The 23,738-nt window shown below is 38.6% G+C and overlaps 2 protein-coding genes across 2 annotated transcripts in view; one reads left to right on the top strand and one right to left on the bottom strand.

Moving 5' to 3' along the window:
* The window catches only part of elp2 (elongator acetyltransferase complex subunit 2), a 33,500-nt gene extending 31,764 nt beyond the window's left edge, over positions 1 to 1,736 (bottom strand). The window contains exons 1-2 of the mRNA XM_084739321.1: positions 1,577 to 1,736; positions 1,353 to 1,431 (exon numbers count right to left, since the gene is read on the bottom strand). Of these exons, the coding sequence (XP_084595447.1) occupies positions 1,353 to 1,431; positions 1,577 to 1,708 (211 nt within the window). The 5' untranslated portion in view covers positions 1,709 to 1,736. The remainder of the gene's footprint in view (positions 1 to 1,352; positions 1,432 to 1,576) is intronic.
* Positions 1,737 to 14,466: 12,730 nt separating this feature from the next.
* ctnnal1 (catenin (cadherin-associated protein), alpha-like 1) overlaps positions 14,467 to 23,738 on the top strand; it is a 77,114-nt gene continuing 67,842 nt past the window's right edge. The window contains exon 1 of the mRNA XM_084738689.1: positions 14,467 to 14,874. Coding sequence (XP_084594815.1) covers positions 14,779 to 14,874 — 96 coding nt within the window. The 5' untranslated portion in view covers positions 14,467 to 14,778. The remainder of the gene's footprint in view (positions 14,875 to 23,738) is intronic.

The following is a 23,738-nucleotide window of genomic DNA, read 5'->3' as shown; positions in this document are numbered from 1 at the left end:
AGATATTTTTAGACAATAATGTGCTTCCAGCTGCTTGAATTCACTGAAGCTCTTTTGTTGCTGAATGGAAGCAGGTCCTTGCAGCAAGAATCGTATGGAAAGAGTTTCCAGAAGAGCAGCTTTTAAAGCAGCAAAATAATGTGTATGGTTTCAGAATGAGATGTTCAACAGTCAAGTGTAAAAAGTTGAGGTGTTTGTCAATATATATTTTGACCATACAGTATATATTCCATTAGTGGACCATGAGCTGAACAGGACTTCAGCAACCTCAATCTGGCCCTTTGATTATTTATAAATATGAGAAATACTAAATGCATCAATATTGGTCTTAAATCAAGCTGGCTCTAATCTAGGATTACAAAACTGTCCTGTAATTTTGTACACTTTTTTTCCCCAATTGACCTTTTTCACACCAGCTGTATTGGCATGAAATAGTAGGGTAAATGAGAGCCGGGCAACATGGCTTATAAATAAAATCTCTACATTTTTAGGCCACAACACAAATACTACAATATCAAATAATATAACACTTTTTTCCCCAAATACTTCAATATCGATGTACAGATGACTACCGCTGGTTCACAAAATACTAAAACTCAGTTATTAGTAATGTGAACATAATGACTAAATAGGTAAAGGCAAATAACAGAATGGCTAGAACTGTCTGGTAAATTCAGAACATTAATCACTTTACTGTAATGTAAAGCTGAAAACTTCTGCCATATCATGATGCAACAATAGCCAGAATCTAAGACAATATCAAGTCTCATATCATGATATCAGTATAATATAGATGTATCACCCAATCCACCAACACTGGTGTTACCAATCATATTTATTAATCTCCTTCAGTGTAGTAAAGCCTTTCCAGTGTAATGAAACCTTCATTAGAATCACTGGTAACACCAATACCTGCTATTTCATGTCAGAACGGATCTATTGAGGAAAAAACAATAAAGTCAGAAGAAAATAATAGAAGCAGTGTTTTACACACATTTAAATCCGTAATTAAAGGTTAGCCATAGGAAATGTAAACAGTTTCTTGGCACTATACTTTTTTCAGATCTAGCCCTTCTAAAAAGTAATTGCACAGGCCTGATATAAAGGTTGTAACGAACCTGGCTTTTCTCAAACTTTTGAGAAAAACTTGTTGAAAACGATTGTCATTTACACCAGCGATGTAATTTCAGATCCACAGATATCCTGCCTTACTTAAACCAAGCCTTAATAAAACATTTCACTTCTGTTCATTTATTGTGGCGGTATCTACATCAAATAGTCGAGACACTAATATAGCAGATCACAACCATCAGTTTGACAGCTCCATCAGTTTCCTCCTCCTTCACACTCACCACAGTCCTCTCTGTGCACCCACTGGACTGTATTCACTCTGCCTGCGTGTCCATTCAGCACAGCGACAACTCTTCTGTCCTGAGGTAAAACCAGAATGTGTGTTTACTCAAACAACGAACAAAATATTCGTTTTTTCACAGCTACAGGATGCTCGGCTATCGTTAGCCGCGACAACTAACACCGACAGTTGACTCTACGGTGGAAATTAGACAGATTTTTCTACCTGTGGGTCGTACAGAGCCACGGAGTTACATGTCCCAAAAGCAATAGTCCCTCCACGACTCCAAGAAACAACATTTGGTGTCCTGTTTGCACAACAAGCTACATGGCATGTTTCAATTACGGGCGCCGCCATCTTGGAAGCTGTAGTTGTGGTGTTACTGTAAACGTGGCTGTACCTAAACCGCGACTTGCTAACAAACGTTCCGCATCCAGCGGTCGACAGTCCGATTATAGACTTCAATGTTTTACAAACGTTTTCACACGCTGACTCATACACATTTATCTTAATTGTTCTATTACGTTTTAAGTTGTTTTTAATGTCATTAATAAGGAAACATTAAAGTGTTTCAACTCACTGCTGGTGTGCACTGCTGAGTAATGTCCACCAGGTGGCGCAAGACAATCACAGAATCCAGGGGGGCTACTCTGATTTAAATCTGGTGATAAATTAAAATAACCAACTCTGTATTCTAATTTGACCGTATGTAAAATCATAATTAAACACCACTGCAGTATGGATACTGTAAAATTCCCGTGGAGTCAACCAAAGTGGATTAAAGAATTAAAAATTATATGATTTAATGTATTCTAATTCACTATGTGAAATAAAGTGAAAAGAGTTAATGATTATTTGATTCACATTATACAAATACGAACTAGTAATACTGTTGATAAAATATTTTATTTAAATTTTCAACACCATAAAATGCAGCCTTTTATATTCATAATAGTAAAATTCCACATAAAATTGCTGCATTGACATCAACCAAAAAAGAAGAGAAAAATTAACAAACTTGAAAAAAGAATGCTCTTTCTATCTTAACCTCTGATTATCTATAGAAAATGGTGTATTCTAATTGCATTAAATGCAAAACATAACAAGCATTTAGAGGAAAAATAAAAGTTCTGTCAGGTCAGAAACTGCATCATCCACAGAGACTAGTCATTCACTTCATCATCTGGTAAATCTAACATCCCTAATTAATGAAAGGCCTCCATGCCTTCTCAAAAAATATGCTGTTTTAGCCTTACATATGTAAGTTGTCCTTTCTCAAGGGAGGCTTGATATCACCTGTCTGGGTAGACTGAGTAGCGCTTGGCCTGTGAATATTTTTCCGTCACAGAGCTCTTCAAAAGACATTTACATAATATTAGAGTCTGACAAACTGTTGATCTATACAATAACAGGAGTGTTTGCTGTGGTTATGGTGCCTTTATTAGACTATTCAAAGGTCTAGCAGGTAATTCAAGCACATCTTAGCAAAGTCAAACATTTAAAACTTGCATTTCTTTCTATTTTTTGTCTTGGTCTACACCCAGATAAAATATAATGCATATAAACCAAATGGCTGATGAAATTCTGCATTATTTTGAAATTTCTCCATCAACGATCAAGACGCCACAGTAAACACACACTGCAGTGTCGGACTGTATTATCCCCTCACCAAGCGTTGACTGAGGATGACTGGTCGCAGCTGAGCTAGCTGCCAGCCAGACAGCCTTGCTTGTTTTAAAAAAAAAAAAGCCCCTAGGCCCTTTAGATTTCAAAGGTTGAGGCGACACTTTTGTCACAAGGAGTTTCCAGGCACCCACTTGACATGATCAGGGGGAGAAATGTGATGGCATCTGTGAACCCTTGAGACGATATGATAGATGACAATGTAGCAAAGCCAAGCAGGGATAGAGACAAATAATATGAGGAAGTGAGAAGGGATGGAGGAGGGGAGGCTGGGTCTTTTTTGGCTTCCCTCTGACTGTGCTGACTTGTGGTGTATGTGCGTGACAAAGACAAAACAGACGCACTGTCACCAACACTGGGGTGGAAAATAGATTGTGTTCGTCTTGCTATTGTTGTCCCTCCTCACTCAGCCTCAGACAGGATTCAGACAGACTTGGCAGGGTGAGACGACCTCTCTGTGGAGGATACCCATGCATCTATGGCTCTCATCTCAGGAGTGGCAGCTAGGCGAAAGCTGGGATGTAGCCAAACAGCTGCGCCTGTGCAAAAACATCTCTATTATCTTTGTGCCGCTCTGGCTATTCATTTATCATCATCTCGTGGCGAAATCTCTGTACCTGCTTACACAACGCAGGATTAGTTTGATCAGATGTGATGGGTCATCACGGGAGAGGGAGTGCAGATTTATTTCAGAGAGATCCTGTCCTATTTTACGCTCTAAAGAGTAAAAGGATATGCCTTTATGTGAGTTCTGGGAACATGTCTTTGCAGCAGGGTGGAGAGGGTGGTGACGGGGTCGTCCAAGGAAAACACTTCGATTTAGCCTGTAGGACACAGTCGGCATCAGCTATGATGTCCTCATTTAATGGCTACAGCAGTCAACAGATTGAAAAACAGGTTTTTTCTAATTATTATGTCACAGGATATCTGTGGTGGAGACATTGTTGGGTTCCTATGGGTGCTGGAAATCCTTGAAATCACTTGAATTTTTGTTTTCAAAGCTTGAAAAGTGCTTGAAACTGGTTGAAATTGCAATTGAATTACTTTCATAATAAATCATTTTATCTGAATAGTTCACTTTTTAGATTAAGAAATAAAATAATTACCTTCTGCATAAAATGAAGTCTTTTCTGATGTGTGCCCTCTGGTGAAAAAGTGAGTGGGAGGCTAACAGACAACACTATGCCAGGAGGCTGCTGTTTGTTGAGTGATCATTTTATATTGGTCACTCTTATGTAGAAATATAATTGTGGCTTTCTGTAGCACAATAACATTTGATTTAATGTGATGTGAAGAAATGAAATAGGGTTAAATAATTTATGATTGTGCTATATCATCTATGTTTGTGTGAGCAAATATAGTGGGTTTATATCTGGGTTACTTAAAGGGTAATGCTTCTTGACCCTATTTTCCTGTGTTTTTGTGTCTATGTAACTAAAGTAGGTACAAGATGTTTTGAAATGTCTCCAGTACTGAGGAAGACCTCCGCAGCCGGCAGAAGCGAAACTCAGCTGCAACATAATCCTTCCCGGCAAATGTGTCGTCAAAGTAAGTCCACTAAAAGTGCTTACTTTTGTCACTGACACGCTCTGACTGTCAGTGGCAAACTCGAAAATAGTCTGACAAAAGAATCACTACAGAGAGACACCTTTTTTAAACAGTACAGTCCTTTTTGTTAAACCAGGAACAGCCACTATATTGGTGACAACAAAACTGACAACAAAATATGTACGTATGTCTAGTGTTTTTATAAGTTTTAATGGGAAATGCTACATGTTATAGTTTTAAAAGGTTAAAAACCGAGTTACCCTTTACTCTTGTCTGACCTTGTTTTTTGCACCTATATAAGAGCACAGGGGAAAGCTCAGTTTGTCCATTCATAAAGTGTAATATATTTGCATAATAATAATGTTTTTCCTTTTATGGTTTATTTAAGATAGTGACCCTGAGCAGGATCCCGGCCGCAAAAGTGAGAAGTTCTGTCATATGTAATGCATACAAGAGGCTCACCATTTCACTGCTGTCTGCATGCATCAAGAATTTATGAAAGCGTAAAATTAAATGTCTTACAATGTAGATAGATAATATCCTTAAATGTTTTATTCATTCGTTTAATTGCGCCATATGTTGGCACCAAGTGCTCAATAATAACTCTGTGCCTGAGGAGCTCTGAAGCCTATTTGGCAGAGTGGATTGTAATTTAGGGAATAACTATAATGAACTTCATACTTAAGGGGTTGAGTGATAATAGAGAGACCTTCTGTTTTTCTTTCAACACTAAAATATTCTTGGGGAGTTTAAAATGTCCTTCTCATTCTATGTTATTTCCTCACTTGCCTACAAACAAGCATATTTTAACTCTGTGGTTGAGATTGGATAAAACGGTGCATGTAATGACTCCATAATTATACTATTACATTTTTAAGATCTCAGGTAACAACAGTATTTTGCAGCAGCTCACTGTACTTTCTCTGAGCTTTCAGTGAAAGGTGGAGTGTAAAACCAAGTGGATTTATTTTGGTGAATACTTTATATTGCATGTAATGGTGCAAGTCAGGAAGACCTTTCCACCATTGGCCATAAAAATGCAACAACTGAAAATCGGATGCTGAAAACAATAATACCAATATTATGCACAATATTACTTTCCAATATAATGTGCAACATTACCTTTAATATCATGTGTGATATTACATTCAATAAATACTTGTACTTTTATTTTCATTTTACTGCTATGCTATATTAAGTTCCATTTTATCATATCATAAGTTTAAATATAGTGAAAATAATTTAACTACAAAATGAAATAGATAAATAGCTAAACTTCTGTAGTTCTTATTCCCCCAAGGGTGATTCAAATAATATTCAATTCTACTCTTACATAATTTCTAATTAAACAAGCTATACTTTTTTAAAACAATCACTCACAATCTCATCCTTGCAAAACACAAAAAAATCACACATTTTTCACATTTTCTTATAGTTCAGTAGATGAAAATACACCAGCACTGACTTTATAAATTGTTATATATGTTGGTTTTGTACTGAATAAATTAATCTTTATCTTGTGCACAAGCAGTCACCGTGTGTTAAGTCTGCATGCAACACACAGCTCATGCATTATGTATCTGTTTATGTATTAGTGGACATAGTCATTATAGTCATTATCTCCACACATGCCTGTGTGTTTACATGTGCTGTTATTTTAAACTGCAGAGAGCATCTCTGACAAATGAGGCCGCCTTCAGACAAAGAACTTCTGGATGGAAACTGAATGATAATGAGTATATGCGAGGTGTCCGTGATTACGTAACAACAGAAATGGATATGCAGAAATGCCGAGATTTCTGGGATGTGTGTCTGCATGGCACTTTGCTGCTGCCTGGTTTTGTTTACGTGCAATTCAATTAGCTTTGTCCCTGAGGGTGCATGCTTGGCAGAGGGAGAGCAGTAAATGACTGATGACCTGCGCGTTATTAGCGCTGCTGATTTGGTTTCTTGTTTTCGTTTGAACATTTTACATATTAAAATGTTTGATTTTTATCCAGTTTTATAATTCTGTGGTTTGTATTTGCACTAGAGCCGAGCCCAAATTAACATAAACACCTGTAAAACAGCCAGGATTAAACTCGACTAACATGATAAACAACTCCTGCAGCATTAAACTGTAAAACTATTCAGTGTCAGTCAGTAAAAAAAGCCAACTAAATATTCATCCAGGATACCTCACCTCAGTTTGACCTCTGCTCCTTCACAGAGGACTCTTTGGTCACTGTATCATGGTAAACGGGTGAGTTCAGCTGCAGGTCTCTGCCAAGGACATGCTAACCTAAAGTGGAAGTATGGCTTCCCTGGAGGCAGGTGTTAATGTGCAAATTGTGGTGTAAAAACTATATACGAAACATAATTTTGCATAAAATATGCATGAAGATGGCCAAGAACATTGTATATGCATATACAAAGTATGCTTGAATTGTTTCCTTGAGATCTTAAAATGCAGGGGGAAAAATCCTTCCACATTCCACCACAATCCTTGCTTTGAATCCCAAATTTTCAATCTACTTATCCAACAGGGGAATATGACTGAGTGCACTCATTTTACATTTTGCAGTGTGCAAAATCACTATCTCTTTAGGCTCAGCAGTTCCTGTCCCAGGAGCTGTACAGCCAGAAAGAATGATCCAGAGAGCGGGAGAGGAGCAGTCAGCACTTCTAAAGAGACAGTAGCAGCTGTTAGCAACACAATCACACCATGCATAAGCATCTCTTATTTAATGAGTAATACTCTTGGACTGTGCAGATGAGTATACAGCACACAAAAGGGACTTCCTGCCTGTTTTCAGGCAAATTGTCAAAATGCAATGTGCCTAAAAGAGATTAGAGGCAGAGGAGCAAATATTGAATATTCCAGAACAAATGAGATACTGTTTAGAAAAACAAGCCTGTTTCACACAGCTACACTGTTAAAAATAAAAGTGCCAGGTAGAACCACACAGGGTTCTTCAAATACAACCTGTATGGGTTCCTGGCAGAATCTTTTTTTTTTCAGCAGTGCCATTGTGATCAAGGGGGTCATCAACAGACAGCATTGCACAATGCACAACAATCTGCACAATATGACACGCCCACTTTGGTTCTAAAGGAAAACCTACAATTTGTTTGCTGGGAACCAACTTCTCAAGTTCCAAACCAGTTCATTTTTGGTGGAAATGCTCTGAACATTTTAAAATTTGGTGCTTGAACAGGAATGGGGCTGGTTCCAGGTTGGTGAAAAAAGGCCCATTGGTGGGTTCTACCTACCCAACATAAAGAGTTACACCTAGACCCACCTCTGAAAGGTTCCACCCAGAACCCTTTCCACCAACAATGAACTGGCCCTGTTCCAGTACAAGCGCCTAACTCTGAACTGTTCTGAGCATTTCCACCAAAAATGAACTAGTTCGGAACCTAAAAAGTTGGTTCCCAGCTGGAACCAACAAATAGCAACCACCCCTCTGTCAATGTTCCGTTCAAAACTGGTTCACTAGATAGCACCAAGGTTCCAAGAATCTTGAATGGAAGTGGTTCAAGAACCAGAGCTAGTTTGGTGGAAAGGGACCAGAGGCTATAAAAAGAAAACCTTCTATTGAGAAATCATTCTGCCTAGAACACTCTGGGAGTTCTATCCAAAACGTTTCCAGCTTATAAGGTTGCAAAGAACCCTTTTGTATTTCATAGGCTTCATCTCAAACCTACGAGGTGGGATCTAAAAATACATTTTATAAGGGTTTCACCTATAACCCACTTGTCTTCTAAAGGTTCTTGGAAGAACCATATTGTATTTGACAGATTAATCCCATAGATTATATATTATGTAATGCTTTCTACAACCCTTGACAAACTCTGTCTTCCAAAAAGGGTTCCTTAGATGCAAATGGTTCTGGGTAGAACCGCAGTCCTTCAGGAAAAACCTTTTGGAACTCTTACTTCTAAGAGAAGAAATATATGAAACTCAATGAGAATACACACATTTATTGCGTTTGTTTTAGTTTGTGTATTGGAAGCTGTTTGTCTAGATGAAAACTAAACTATTTATACTGAAATGTTACAGTATGTATCATATTTCTTATCTTATTCTGCCTCTTGAACTTATCTGCTGTGACCAGAATCATTTAAGCCAACACAAGTTGATGCAGCACAATGCAAGTGGAGCTTGTTGTTATCATCGCATCGCTTGGAAGAGAGCCTCAGAGCAGATTAACAAAAAAAAAACATACAGATATTATCTGGTTAGTAGTAGAGCCATTCATCAAAGTGGAACACAGCCCTGTTGGCTCATTGCAGCGAAACTGCTTGCATGCCTTCATAATGATGCAGTGTGTGTGGGGGGGTACATACAGTATGTGTGTGTGGTGAAACCTATGTAAACAGGGAGGGTTAAACTAAAGCATAGCTCTGGGGTTTTAAATAAATACTGGCTGGGCCTGAGAGCGGCAGACAGCCTTAACACACACACACACACACACACACGGCTATTGTCTCCGTTGCTGACAGAGTGCTAGCCAGCCACCATAGTTGATGATAAAGCAGGCAGCAAAAGCCCTCACTAGCAGTGCCACAGTGCTTATAAGCCATATCTGCTCTCAGCCATCTGGTGTGTTTGTAATATGAAGTGTTACTCACCACTTGTCATCCAGTGGCTGCACTTGTAAAGTTAGAAATAGCTACTGGAGCCACATGAGGATAGAGAGAGTTTGGCAATAGTGTGGTCAGGCTAGGATCCAGGCAGCAATAAAGTACTTTGAATCCTATTATGGATACAAGTCAGTGGGTCACAAAATAAGAAGAGGAACGATGTATTGCTAGGATAAAAGTTTTGCTCCTCATTTTGGAGTGTGACAAAAAAGGTTCAAAGAATCTCTGATGCAGACAAAGGATGATGCCTGAGAAAGAATAATGTATTAAGTGCAAATTACAGAGCTAATTCTGGGGACAGGATGTCATCTTCCTTGGGCACAGATGAGATGAGTACTGCAGTAGTGAGTATGAGCCATAAAAAGTATATTAATTAGGTTGAAATCCTATTTACTATAAATCCATGGTTGAAGTGAGTCGTTTCCCAGCACCCCCTACTCCTCAGACTTGAGGAAGCTCAGGCAGGCTGCAGGAACGCTGCAGGAGTGCAAGACAAGCGCAACATTATAATTTGACAAGAACAAGCAACATGTCCTAAACTGTAAGTTGATCAGCTGTTTGTAACTCCGTCAGCAGCAGCTTATTATTATTATTATTATTATTATTATTATTATTATTATATATTGCTAACTAATTAAACATTATAAATAATAAATAAAATAATATACGACACTTCTTCACAGGTTAGTCAGTGATGTTACTGAGTAAGTGACACGTGTGCTGATTGTGCCTGTAGATCGAAGTCAGTCAGAAAAGAGTTTTAGTGATAGTGTCACTAAAGATTTTACTGTGAGAAAATATGACCCTACAATAAAACACCTGCTTTTAAAATGGACTTTGGTTCAACAGCCTGTCCACTTGAAAGACTGTCACACAAACCTTGCAAACAGCATGAAGTAACGCAGGAAATGGAGCTAAAATCAACCTATTTTCTACTTCTCTTGCACAAAGGACTCTCAAAATAGTGAGAGCCCCCCTCCAGGTCCCAGCAGATAAGTCCAGGGCTGAATTTCTTTCCCGTTGCACCACTGTCACCCCTCTAAATTGTAGTAAGGCCCAAGCTCTTGTCTCAACACCACGCCACAATGATTCCATCTGAAAATAACATCCATACAAGTCATCATAACCTCTGAGTCGGTTTGTTTGAAATAAAATGTCATCGTGCCATTCCTCTCAGGAACATCTCATCTTCGGCAGAAACACACCTGCTTGCAAAGTCTTGCACGTGCATCAAAAGACTTGGATGAATACAAGTTTTGTATTATGTTTTGGTTTATCCCTCTCTGGCATTTATGAGTTTCTTTTTAATTTTGAGATTGTGAGACCCGTATTGTGAAAGTAGTTTGGAGAATTGGGAGAGATGTGGGGGTGTGTTGTCGGTAGGGTAATTGTTAAATGAGGAGTGGGGGATTTATACCTTTGTGTATCACATCATTCTGCCTGTATGCTGCATGAAAAAGTCATAAAGTAGTGTAAGGAAAAAAACCCACACACACTCGTGTCCACCAATCCACGACTCCAGACAGCACACACCTCTAATTGAAATGATGGGTTTTATTGATGGGCTTCACGCTAAGCTTTGGTAAACAGATTTTCAGCAGCACTCCTATTCAAAATCTGTCTGCAGAGAATAATTCTCTTTTACTCTGAGCAGAAAAAATCCAAACAGATCTGTGTTCCAATTTGTTTCAGATATAAAAAAAAACAACAGCTACTCTGTAATATTTTGGACATTTGTTTGCAGTTTTACTGATTTCAACCAAAACCAAAGCAACATTTAATCATGAACAAACACTTAAGTCAGTGTTGGGGCTGAGCAATATGACTTGTGAATAATATCTCAATACTTTTAAGCTATTTAGCAAAATGCGAAATAAGTCTTGGTCTACACCTTTTCTGTGAAATAAGATATGGTGTAAATTCTCAAACAGTGCAAACATATGATGATCTTATAGAACATGATGCTTTGCTGTCAAATGAACAACCCAACAGTATAGAAGAGGGTTGGACAAAATGACAAAGTCAAATATCACATTATTTTTGACCAGCTAGCTCGATAAAACAATTTTATAGAACAATTTTGTTGGAATGACTATTGCTTTTCACAAAATATTAATACAATAATATTTTGTTTATATAATCAGCAGTAATGTGTGTACAGGTTATACCCAGAACCATTTGCTTCTGAAGAACCCCCTTTTTTAAAGAAAGGGTTTGTTAAATGTTCCTTTTCAGAGGAGAGAGTTCTTAAATCATTGAAGAACTCTGGGTTTTTGTAGCATAAAACAAAAAGGTTCTCAGTAAAACCCCTTCAGTGTGTTCTAGATAAAACTCTTGGCATACAAAATGGTTCTCGGTAGCATCCTCTTTGGTGAGCTTTAGATCAAACCCGTGGAATATAAAAGCTTCTTGGTAGAACCTCCTTGGTGCCTTCTTGTTAGCACCCTTAGAAGGTGAAAGATGACCTCCAGAGAGGATTCTGGGTGGAACCTTTCTCAGATGGTTCTAGGTATAACCCTTTATGTCGGGTTCTAGTAGAAATCTCTTTAGTGGTTCCAAGTAGAACCTTTATAAAAAATTCTAACAGGAACCACAAAGGGTTCTCCTTTGGGGACAAGCCAAGGAACCCTTTATGGTTCTCATTAGCACCTTAGAGTGTAATGAGGGGGTAAAAGCAGATAATAGAAAAGCTAGAACAGTCTGGTAAGTTCAGAAAATTACATCAATTTACTATACACTCTTAGAAATAAAGGTATTAACTGGATCAAGAAATAGTTCTTTGGCTTGTCCCATAGGAGAACCTTTAATAAAGGTACCACTTGTAACCTTTTCACAGGATTCTACCAAAGCATAAAGGGTCATACCTAAAACCATCTGTGAAAGGCTTCACATAGAACCCCCTATTAGAGGTTCTACAGGGAATCCTTCCAGGAGGTTCAACTGAGAACCTGTTTATATTATGGTACAAATAACCCTTGATGAATGCTTTCTTCACAAAAGGGTTCTTAACGAGCAAAAAGTTTTGAGTAGAATCTCAACTCTTCAGGAAAAACCCTTTTGGAACCGTTTTGAATCCAAAATTGAAGACTCAAGACTAATCTCATGTCTCAATATCAATATAATATTGATATATTGTAAAAACATAGTCTTGTTTACCTCATGGGCCCCCTTCTAAATTTTGGCTCCTTGGTAGCCTGTGCTACCTCAGATGGTAAAATCATGAGACTTAATGTTTTCTCCAGTGAGACAGAAGGTAAAGTTGGCAACATTTTTTTTTTTTTTACAGTAGGCACTGAATTCCAGTCAGTGCAGCTGTCCCATGTGGCTGAGTGCAGCTGCTGGTTTTGATTGGCATATCTGGTGTGTATTTGGAGAGGATGATAAGGGATTCTCAGACTCCAGGGGATAATGTGGGATTCTTTGTCTCGGGGATCAAACCAAAGCTGTGCTGCGAGGAAAGCATCGCTTGTCTCTCTGGAGGCCACTGGATGGGTGAGGGTTAGTCCTGTGAAATCTGCATGGATGGCTGGATTATGAATTTTTAAATCTAAAACATATAGGGCCTATTATCCTCTGAAATTTGCATGGAAGGTTTGCATAATGTTTTTAAACCAAATCTTCCTTTTTTGCATTCTATCACCAAACAGCTAGATCCAATATGTTTGAAATTCATACTTTTATAAATATTTGTTTGACTTGACTGATGCTGTTTTGCCTTGAATTATATGCTACAAAAACACACAAAAATGATCACAAATTTGTTTAGATCTATTAAATTAGCACTTCTGAACTATGCTATTTCATATAAGGCTACAGATACCAATTGTTATTCCCAGGAGGGCAAAGTCAAGACCCACCCTACTCTTTCTCTGAGTGGCTAGTACTCATTTCCTTTGAGCCAGTCACAGTAAGAGTGGGTCATGACTTTGCTCTCCTGGAAAAGCTCTCCTTGGAAGTCAAACTGCACATTTTAGAGTGTCATTTTATCGTAACCAGTCTAAGTTACACCTGTACAGTAATCATGCCGTTTAATCTGCACTGATTTTAACACATTTGTAAAGAAAATTAGACAGAAATAAAGCTTCTGTGTGCACACCCTGTTGGAAAATATGTTAAGTATAGGACTTTGTAACATACTTTAGTGTAGTCGCAGTCAGACTAATCATCAGCATACATTAGTTAAAGCTAGAATCAGTCGAATTTGTCTGAGCTGTTTAAAAACGTGCCAAAAAGATAGCCGATTGTTGAGTCTCATTCCCAGGTTGTCAAATACTGACATTTAGGGTTGGTAAAGTGTCCCAAGCCCAGCAAAATAATGAGAAAAATATGAAAATACATGCAGAGGGTATAGGGTCACAGACACCACACACATTTGTAGTAAATCATAAGTGATGATGGAAAGGGATTATGTGTATAGAAATGCATGGCTATTTTAAGGAAGAAGTTGCATTTTATGCCTTTAACTTGAAACTTGCTATTTTAGAACAAGTAATTTTGTACTAAGTAAATTTCAATTGTAATTATATTGGAGAAAAGCACAATTCTAAGTGGATTCAGTGTACGTTTATGTACTAAAGTGGAACAAGTTTAAGTACACTTAGTGTATATACTAAAATACATGCTTGATGAATGAAATTAAAGGTAATCAGTAGTAAATGTCTGACCTGTAAACACATCAGAAAGATGCCAGGATGTCAAATAGTTTGGTAGTAGTGGTAGTTTGGTAAGCATCCCAAGCACAGCAAAATAAAGCAGAGATACAGCCTCCACATAGTGAGTTAGTCATAACGGATGATTGAAAAGGTTTATGTTTGTGTATGTATATGAGACCATACATTGTTAAAGTTGCATATTATCCCATTAAAGTTTACCTTGTTTGTAGCCCGCTACTTTTTCAAAGTACATTGAAGCACAGCTTTAAATAAAGTTACATTGAAGTGCACTTTTTGTAAGCATACTTGAACACATGAAATTAAAGCATACTCATGATGTATTACAATGGACTTAGCACTGAATGTATTTCCAATTAAGTTTACTTTTTAAAACCACACAAATTTGCATTTTACAATAAACTGAAAACTGAACTTAATGACACTGGATGAGTGAACAGGTGGATTAAAATCAAAAACAATCATCCTGATTGTGTAGAATGATGAGCTGCACATATGTGGAGAGAACCTGAAGGTGTGTGTGTGTGTGTGTGTGTGTGTGTGTGTGTGTGTGTGTGTGTGTGTGTGTGTGTGTGTGTGTGTGTGTGTGTGTGTGTGTGTGGTTGCCCACAGTGGTGTGCTGCAGTCCGCTTCCCCTCCGCTGTTCAGTAAACTACATGGACATTAGCGGGCGCAGCGGCACAACCACCGAGCCGGAGTGGATTAAAACAGCGTGCGTGCGCGGAGAGCCACTCGATAAACGACTGTGAAGCCAATTGCCAAACCCTGGTGTGTAATAGCAAGTCCGTTACACCAGTTTGCAGCTGCGAAAGAGCCAAGTGAAGGCTGTTGGAGAACTCAGCGGTGCCGTGCATTGTGTGTCAGGCAGGCAGGCAGGCAGGAGAGCTCAGCTCGGCGGGAATGGCTTCATCTCCGTGCGGCAACAGTAACTTTGATTCCGGGCTGGAAATCAAAACTCGCTCGGTGGAGCAGACGCTTATTCCTCTGGTGTCGCAGGTGAGTACCCCTACAAACATTACACAAGTTCTTCAATTGTTATTTCTGAACCTATTGTACTTTAAAACGCACTTTGGCTGCACAACAGCAGCCGTGTTCGGACGCATGAGGCCAACTTTGACTCCCGTGTTTTACCTGAGACTGCATGTTTCCCTCTTGTGTTGTGTTTAAAGTCTGTCTCAAGTGTGGGGAATTTACAAGAAGTTGTTACATTGTAGTCTACTGTCTTTGCTGATAACGAAAATGGTTAATAATTCATTACAGCCAACTACTAAGACGACTTGCTATAAATTGCACACAGCAAAGAGATTATAAAAACGTTTAACATAAATCAAAATGAAACTAAACACAGGTTTTGTTGTTGTTAGGCAGAAGTTAGTAGGTTACACAATTACATAACAGGCTTCACTGTACTCTAAATGGGGAAGTGATAATGGGAGCATTTAAACCAATGCTCAGCCATCCAAAAACAATGAATTAATTGTGATATTAATGCTTTAATATTGCTGGAGAAACTTTGAGAAACATGAGAGCATAATTTTTTTTTTCATAATAAGTTTTGTGCTGTGGCAGTCTTGAGCTGCTGCACTGTGACTCCCACTCCTCTAATTGGGCCACTTTGAGGCACGTGTTTTGTTTTTCAATAAACAGAAGAAGATGAAAGACCCACTTAAGGCCACTGCACTCTCTCAACAACTCCCCTCTTGCACACTTGAAACAGTAGTCCCAGCTCTAAATGCATGGAGTTTAGGTCAATGAGTTAATTAATGATTTTACTGCATAGTGCAACAAAGTAGCCTACAAACTCTGAGTGAGGCGGTTCTGTAATGAGTCTTTAAAACAACACATTTTAGGTTGTTAATATAGCAGATTATTCATTTTTACAAACTGTTTGCTTTAACTTGGGCTGCAACCGATCATTATTTTCATTATCAATTAATCTACCAATCATTTTCTTAATAAAACAATTAGGGCCCAACCAATACTGGATTTCTGGGGCCAATGCCAATCCCAGTGTAAGGGAGTAAAACACTTCTGATGTTAGTATATCAGCTGAAATTCTTTATACAGAATATAGAATATATACATAAACTCACTTTTTGCAAAAGTGTTTAACACACAGGATATAACAATGAATGTACTGATCAATATGATACCAGGGATCTGATGCAGTAAATTTTCACTATAAAAACTATGAATTAAAAAACACACAGGAAAATATATGTATATTTAAAACCCAAATTATGAAATAAGGATCCATTATACATGACATTCTGTCCATAAATCTAACAAAAACATTCTGCGTTATGTTCCTTTACAAAAAGAAGTTTTGATATAGATGCATATCAGACAACCTATATGCTGATACGGATATATGCAGATCGAACTGTGATAGGCCAATATAATATCAACAGACTGATATATCCATTGGGCTCTAAAGCTGATTAGTTGTTTGTTTGATAAAATGTCAGAAAATAGTGTAAAATTTTCATCACTGTTTCCCAAGGACCAAGGTGACGTCCTCAAATGTCTTGTTTTGTCCACAAACCAAAGACATTCAGTTTACTGTCATTGAGAAAATGTTCACATTTGAGAAGCTGAAATCAGAGAATTTGGACTTTTTTTTTTTTTTGAAAAAATGACCCAAAATGATTTGTCGAATTTTCAAAGCATAATATGTAAATTCTGGTCTGGAAATTTTACATATTATCATTTTAATTTAATAGTTGACAACTAATCAATTAATCGACTAATGGTTCCAGCTCGACTTTTAATGTAACTGTTTTCCACTGTTGTTTGTAGCATGTCATTTATGGTGGGAGGTTGGTTGCATCTTCTGAATACGGGGCAGTGATCACCAGTCTTACAAATGCAAACATCCCCTTTTTATGCAAGAGGCTAAAGGGCCAGACACTTGTAAATGTCCTGTTGTTTCCACTGAGAGACAGTGGAAGAGAGAAGCACCTCACTGGTGGGTTAACAGAGTCTGGACAATGCCACTGAAAGGACCCTGCTTCCTCCTTCTCATTGTACTGGCTCACTTGAAAGATATAAGGCCATCCTGTGCTGATGAGTGGACGTAAGGGTTAGTTATTAGAAAATGACTTCCGTTAGGGGACGTCCAGTCTGTGAAGGCTGGTCATTTTTTGGTCATTTTGATTTTCAGTCACCAGGTCACCAAGTTTAGAAGAAAATCATGATTAAATCAAGGTGAGGTTATTCCAGCAGTTACTGTAAGAATACTTATAGTAAGCACTGCTGTAATGTAGCATACAGTAAATCTGCTGCACTCTGCGTTATCTCAATAATATTTACGCTGCAGCAAACTTAAGGTGCACTCCTGTCCTCTGAGAAAGACTGGCTGCGCTCCAGTCTATAGCATAGAAGAATGTGCTGTATACTGTAACGGCATTCAGCATATCACAGTCCACGGTTGAATAGTGGGCCTCAAGGACAATCTTTCCTAACTTTCTTTTTTTTTTTGCTCAGTGTGAGGCATGTCCCCATAGCAACAGAGCTCTGCAATGCTGAAAGAATCAACATTTCCATGGACCGTTATCTCCATATGTTATGTTTTGTTGTTGTTGTTGTTGGGATGTCATCAGAAGGACAGTCACTCAGTCAGTACTGACCGCTACATTAGTTTCACCTGCTGTGAGAACTTTTCATCCTGCGTGGTTACATGCACATAAACTGCTCAGTGCGTGAAAATATGCACAAAACATATTTCTAGAGCTGGATCACTCGAGTCGTCCAAAGTTTAGCAAAAATACAAAATGTTTTGTGGTTCCAGCTTCCCAAATGTGAATATTTGTGGGTTTTCTTTGTTTTTGATAATATTAAACTAAATATCTTTGAGACTGTTTGTTGGTCAGGCAAAACAAAACATTTTAAGATGTCAGCATGAGCTCTGACAGCTTTTGATGTGCAGATTTTTGTGCAGACTCTGTGCAGACCAAACAATGAAATCCTTAATGGTCTGGTGTGTAAGATTTCCAGGGATTTATTGGCAAATGTTGTAGAAATGGAATGATATCAGGGCACTAAAACAGTAAACTTAAGTAGGTCCTTTAATAATTATAAATATCTATAAATAAAGAAAAACAAATGGAACAACTTGAATTTTAAAAAAGGATCAAATAAGCACAAAGTGTTGCCTCTAAAACTAAAAACTAAATTAAAACAGCCTGCATTACGTCCTATTAAAAAAATTTGTTAACGTGCCAATTCTGAGACGCCGTTGTGGCTCAGTTGGTTGAGTGTGCGCCCCATGTGTTCGGAGTATGGTTCCTCTGTGGCCCTTTGCTGCGTGTTGTCCCCTCACTCTCTCTCCCCCTTTCCTGTCAGACCTTCAGCTGTCCCATGAATATGCCTGTAAAACTGCCAAAAACATATTAAACAAAAACATACATGCTGAAACTGATAAAGACTGATATAGCTATGCTAGGCCCACCCAGGCACTGGGTCGATCATTTCAGCTCATCAATATATCCCTCTGGCTCTATGAATGTGCCATTTATGTCTGCAGAGGGCACATGTCTTCTTCTAGTCAACATGTTTCTAGTCTTTCTAGTCTTGTGGCCCCTGTAGTTTCTACACACATGGAAGTGGAGCGTGAGATGAAGTGTCAGCGGTCTACAAGCTCATGGCTAGATGCCACTAAATCCTACACGCTGGTCCTTTAATGAAGAAAATAATCTGTAGATTGATCTATAATGAAAATAATTATTTTCAGTCAGTTGCAGCCTGAAGTGTTTCACAGTAACTTGATTTCCCCAGTAACTTGCGTGGATTTTACACAATAATAGCATACATGAGTCCTATGATTGCGGGGTTAATGACCACAATTATTAACTTACTATATAATAGGAATTAGGACTATAACAGCAAAATGATGTGGCTTTCCTGCTATTTGCTTTTTGTGTGTACAGAACTGTTTAAGCCCTCTCGTTTGTGCACAGAATGAAAATGTCAAGAAATTTGTATAACTTCTGTTTACGCCAGTGGTCACTGGTCATTACAAAGACTGATGTTCAACCCAGCCGTATTGCGATTACCACTTTAATGTGAGTAAGATAACTCAGTTAAGGGGTTTATGTGACAGTTCTGAGAATCAGTATTGCCTTACACGGGTTATAATTAAATTACTATAGTTGGTTTAAATGCACTGACTGTGTGGGCTGTGTTGCTCGGCTTTTCTTCTATAATGAAGCTTTGTACGTATGTGTGTGTATGTACGCCCATGTGTTGTAGGGGTCATTAGATAACCATCGAGGAGGAAATGAAAAAGCAGTGACACTGAGAAAAGCTGGTGTTTGATAAGGTATCATGTGGTGCACTACTGTCTGCTTCTTTTATTATGTATCTCTCCTCTCCTCTCCTCTCCTCTCCTCTCCTCTCCTCTCCTCTCCATGACGTTGATATCCTCAGGCCTCTGTTATCGGCTTCACTTCCACCACGGTGTAATTATAGGCCTGGGAGTCTCCCAGCCTTGCACAACATACACACACACACACACACACACCAGAAACATGCACATGGTTCCACCCACCTCTTCTCATTTCATGCTTGTATGTTCACCTGTCTCATTGAGTCCTCGCGTACGCACTACTCGAGAGTTTTTTGCAATTTAGATTATGTATGAAAGTGTTTACGTAATGTGGCCACCTGGATGTTTTCTAGCTGCATGCTTCCTCATTCTGACCGTTCACTTCACCCTTTTTCCGAAGCTTTCTCCTCCGCTAGGAATTCACTAATGTGCTTTACTTCACCTTCTCTGCAACAGCCATCTCCATACCAATGGACTTGCATTGTGAGGGGCATAGTGAGGGTAATGAATTGCTCTGGTGGTGGTCAGAAAAGTAATGGGCACCACACAGAGAGAAGGGAAACTAGAAGTGAAATGTGTCTGCTGTTGTGAGCGTCCTACCTGTGATGTGCTCTGTTGCCAGCTGGAAGGCAATTAGCGATAATCTGGCTGCTTTTTCCTTGAGATTCGACTCCTGTTTTGAAGTGGTGATTAGTGGAATAACAGTTCTGTTCCTGGGTTTTTTATAATTGAGGTGTGTTCATAGTAAAAACACCGCAGCCCTGTCTGGGTGCGGACATGGTGGTCCTCAGGCTGACGAGGTGTAAGGGTGTTGTTTTGAGGTAAAGACGTGTGGGAACGAATAAGGGCCAGGGAGGAACATCTGAGACTTTGATCAAATCGGTGAACGTTTAAACGTTTGTGACACCCTGGCCTTGTGATTACATAGCTGTGCTGGCTCCATCATTTTTCTGCAGGGCTAAGCCAGGAGTTTCTTAAAAGATTTTCTACTATAATTGGGCCTGGAAAATCCGTTCTCTGTCCAAGTTTGTTAGCGTCGACTTTGTCATGCTTCCAGGGGTTCTGTGGTGCTTGCAGTTTTGCCTTCTGATGTGCTAAAAAGGACTGTGGGTAAAAAAAGCTTTTCCATGTTCATTTTGCTCGCAAACTGGATTGAAATGGCATATTTATTACTCTAACAAAAGCTCACTGGCAGTTTGAGGATGGGATTTACTCAGAGCATTAGCATATTGTCAGGTAAATTCCACATTAAATAAGCAATATGTAAGACCCTAGCGTTCAAAGATGAATATTGCCATATTACCATACCATATAATATATAATATATGGTATAATAATACCACATTGGAGCCAAAAACTGCACCATAAATCAGCTGAACACCCTCCACCTTCCTCTGCAGACTCAAAGATCAGACAAGTTGTCTGTGGGCTGCAGAGACACTGAACCTACATGAGTGCAAAATGAGGAGAATATTGTATTTGACCAATAACAACTGACGTTGAGTCCTTCACTGTAAGTTGATCAACAGTTTATAACTCTGTCATTGTCTGTCAATGTAACGTTAAGACTTATCAAAAACAAAACCCCTCGAAAATACACACTCTGGAGTTTGAGTTTAGTGACAGCCTGCCAGACTCCATTAACGTATTCTTCAATTTAACTGTTATGTTATGTTAACTGTTGCTTCTACTCCCTCTAAAAGATTATTAATGATTCTTAAGATTCATAAACTGACAGTTAATTTAATTTTAACTCTAACAAAGATGAAACGGGCAACTGGCTTTAGCGTTGATGTCAGAGAAGCTGGTATTTAAGTATTGTGAATCTTCTTTTTTTTCTACAGTTCCTGACTCAATCAGTCAATCCTGAATCGTTTCTCATATATACTAGTATAAAAATAACAAGTGGTCTGTTAGCTTGATGCTAGCATATAATGGGAATTCCCATGGATGTGCTAACAGACATTTAGCATCATAAATTATAAAACACGTTTTCATAGTTTCATGCATATGTACTTGATGAGCAGGAACAGCACAAATATCTATTTTTTATTCATTCTACCATACATTTTATTTATCACCATCCTGGGGGTTTGAAAGGACAGTTTTCAAGTTCAGTTTCCAGTGTTAAGGATCTTAATTTGAATGCTCTAACTATGCTGTGTACACTTTTTAGAGGCCCTGTTCCTTTTTGCTTAACATATTGTTTATTCACATTATTTATTATTTTCTCATGGCACTAGCTTGATGAGCAGGAGCAGCTAAAATTTATATCAAAAGGTTTCTTATTTACTACTTTTATAAGCAGTATAGCAATGATGCTGAAATAAAACTGAAAGACTGACTGATGTGATGTTCAATCTTTTTGAACTCGTGATATATGGTCTGTAGAGGTATGATTCAACTTTTTCTCATGGTCTAGTGTTAAAAAGCAATCAAGAATCGCAATAAATCGTAATATCGAATCGTAATATCTCTAATATTACAGTACTTGAAATCACAATTCATATTGAATTGGCACCAAAGTATCACAAGATAGGATCAAATTAGTAGATACGTGTAACGTACCAGCCATAAACAGACAGTAACTCATTCTGTGGAAAATTCGGCATTAATTTGAACTCCAATAAACATGAAACAGGCAGAACAAAACAACCATTCCAGACCAGAGTGGAATTACAAAGGAGAACATGGAGGAGAACATTTTGGCTGTAGCCTTGCTGTTGGAGAAGCCAGTATTTCAACTGAGCGTTTCCTTAATCTCAGATGACATATCATGGTCATTTTCTGATTTAGTAAAATAAATATAGGCCTTATTTATCCTTTATACAAAATGCTGACCAAAAAAGAGCTCTGTAAACATACTCCTCACTTAACAGCTCTATTGGCATGACCATCACTCAAATTTTCATCCTTCTTTCTGGAAATGAAGTTTTATTGAGGTACAAGGCACTATTTCCCTCCTAACGTCCCTGATCCTATGGTGGGGTGACATGACAAACGTTCAGGTAGTGAAGTTGTTTTTTATGCCCAGACAGAGAGGCATTGCTGTTGCCACGAGCCCTAACAGATCTGCTTCCTCCAGCCGTATGATGATAATGAAGACAAATGGGTTGCTGGCATGAAGGTGAAACCACAAGAGGATTACAGTGTGCCACAAGCATGCCTGCGTGTGAATGCATACACACCCACAGACCAAAATATACTAACCTCTTGGAAATGAGACAAAATAAGCCATTATATGTATATTAATGTGTGTGTGGAAGAAGGGCGGGGGATTCCAGTGTGGTCCATGTCTTTGTATGTACTTTGGTATGTGTGATTGTTTGCACATGGACGACAGAAACTAAATGAATCTGTGATGCTGGTGTTTGCGGTTTCATGTCATCACCTGCATTTTTTGTCACTTCATCAGCCTTCAGCCCTCTGATTTCTCGACCAAAACAACATGTCTGATAACACATTTTCAGCACGGCATCACAAGGCCACCATTTCTCCTGTGACAATAAACTGAAAATCTTTGGGTTGTAGAGAAGATATTTGAGGACGTCATCTTGGGCTTTGGGGAACTCGGCTCAACATTTTTACCATCTTACGACTTTTTGAAGACCAGACAACTAATTGATTAATAGACAGAATAATCGAAAATGAAAATTATCATTAGTTGCAGCCCTAGTCTAGACCGTAATATTATTTTGAGAGACCCAATAGTTCCCACTAAGTGCAAGCACTATGGTGACAGTGGTGAGGAAAAACATCCAAACAGGCAGAAACCTTGAACGGAACCAGACTCTATGGTGGGCAGCCATCTGCTGTGACTATAATAGCTTGGTTGTGTGTGTGATTCCACCAGTAGTGCCTAAGCATGTCCCAGAAGCGGCTCTTTGCTCTGCTCCATCGAGAATATCTATCTTTTTGATGGATGCCGGGTGCAGTTGCACAGAGCAGATCAAGTCAGGCAGTAAATCAAACACAAAAACAGCAGAGAAAATCCGGTCAGTTTTCAAAATAAAATACAACAAATAATGTTTTCAAAATAAATAAAATAAGAAAAAGAAACTATCTACAAACAATGTAGCCTTCTTACTCATTGTAGAAGCACAAAAAGCAAGGAAAATTGACCAATTCAATAAAATCTGAGCAGGTCAACATAATCAAACAGGAAAAACCCTCTGCCTCTGAAATGTTGCTTGTGGGGAATGAAGCTGCATGGAGGACGGATCAGAACCGTGGTGCAGATGTAACCTGCCTGATGATGGTATCAAGGCGTTAGAGTGTGTGTGTGTGGAAGGACGGTGCAGGATTCCAGTGTGGTTTTCTGTCTTTGTATCTGCATACTTTGGTGTGATTGTTTGCTCACGGACAACAGAAACTAAACAGATCTGTGACGCTGCTGTTTGAGGGTTCATGTGTCGTCACTGAGGCTGCACAGTGAATTGCAATATGGCCAAGTGCATTATCCAAATTGCAGAATGCTGTAGTTTTTTTTTTTGATAAAGGAAAAATGTTCTGTAGTGCTGCAGATGCCCTGACC

Source organism: Lutjanus erythropterus, chromosome 16, assembly GCF_056507025.1.
Source record: "Lutjanus erythropterus isolate fLutEry1 chromosome 16, fLutEry1.hap2, whole genome shotgun sequence".
Taxonomy (NCBI): Eukaryota; Metazoa; Chordata; class Actinopteri; order Lutjaniformes; family Lutjanidae; genus Lutjanus; species Lutjanus erythropterus.
This window is presented reverse-complemented; position numbering and strand designations above follow the sequence as displayed.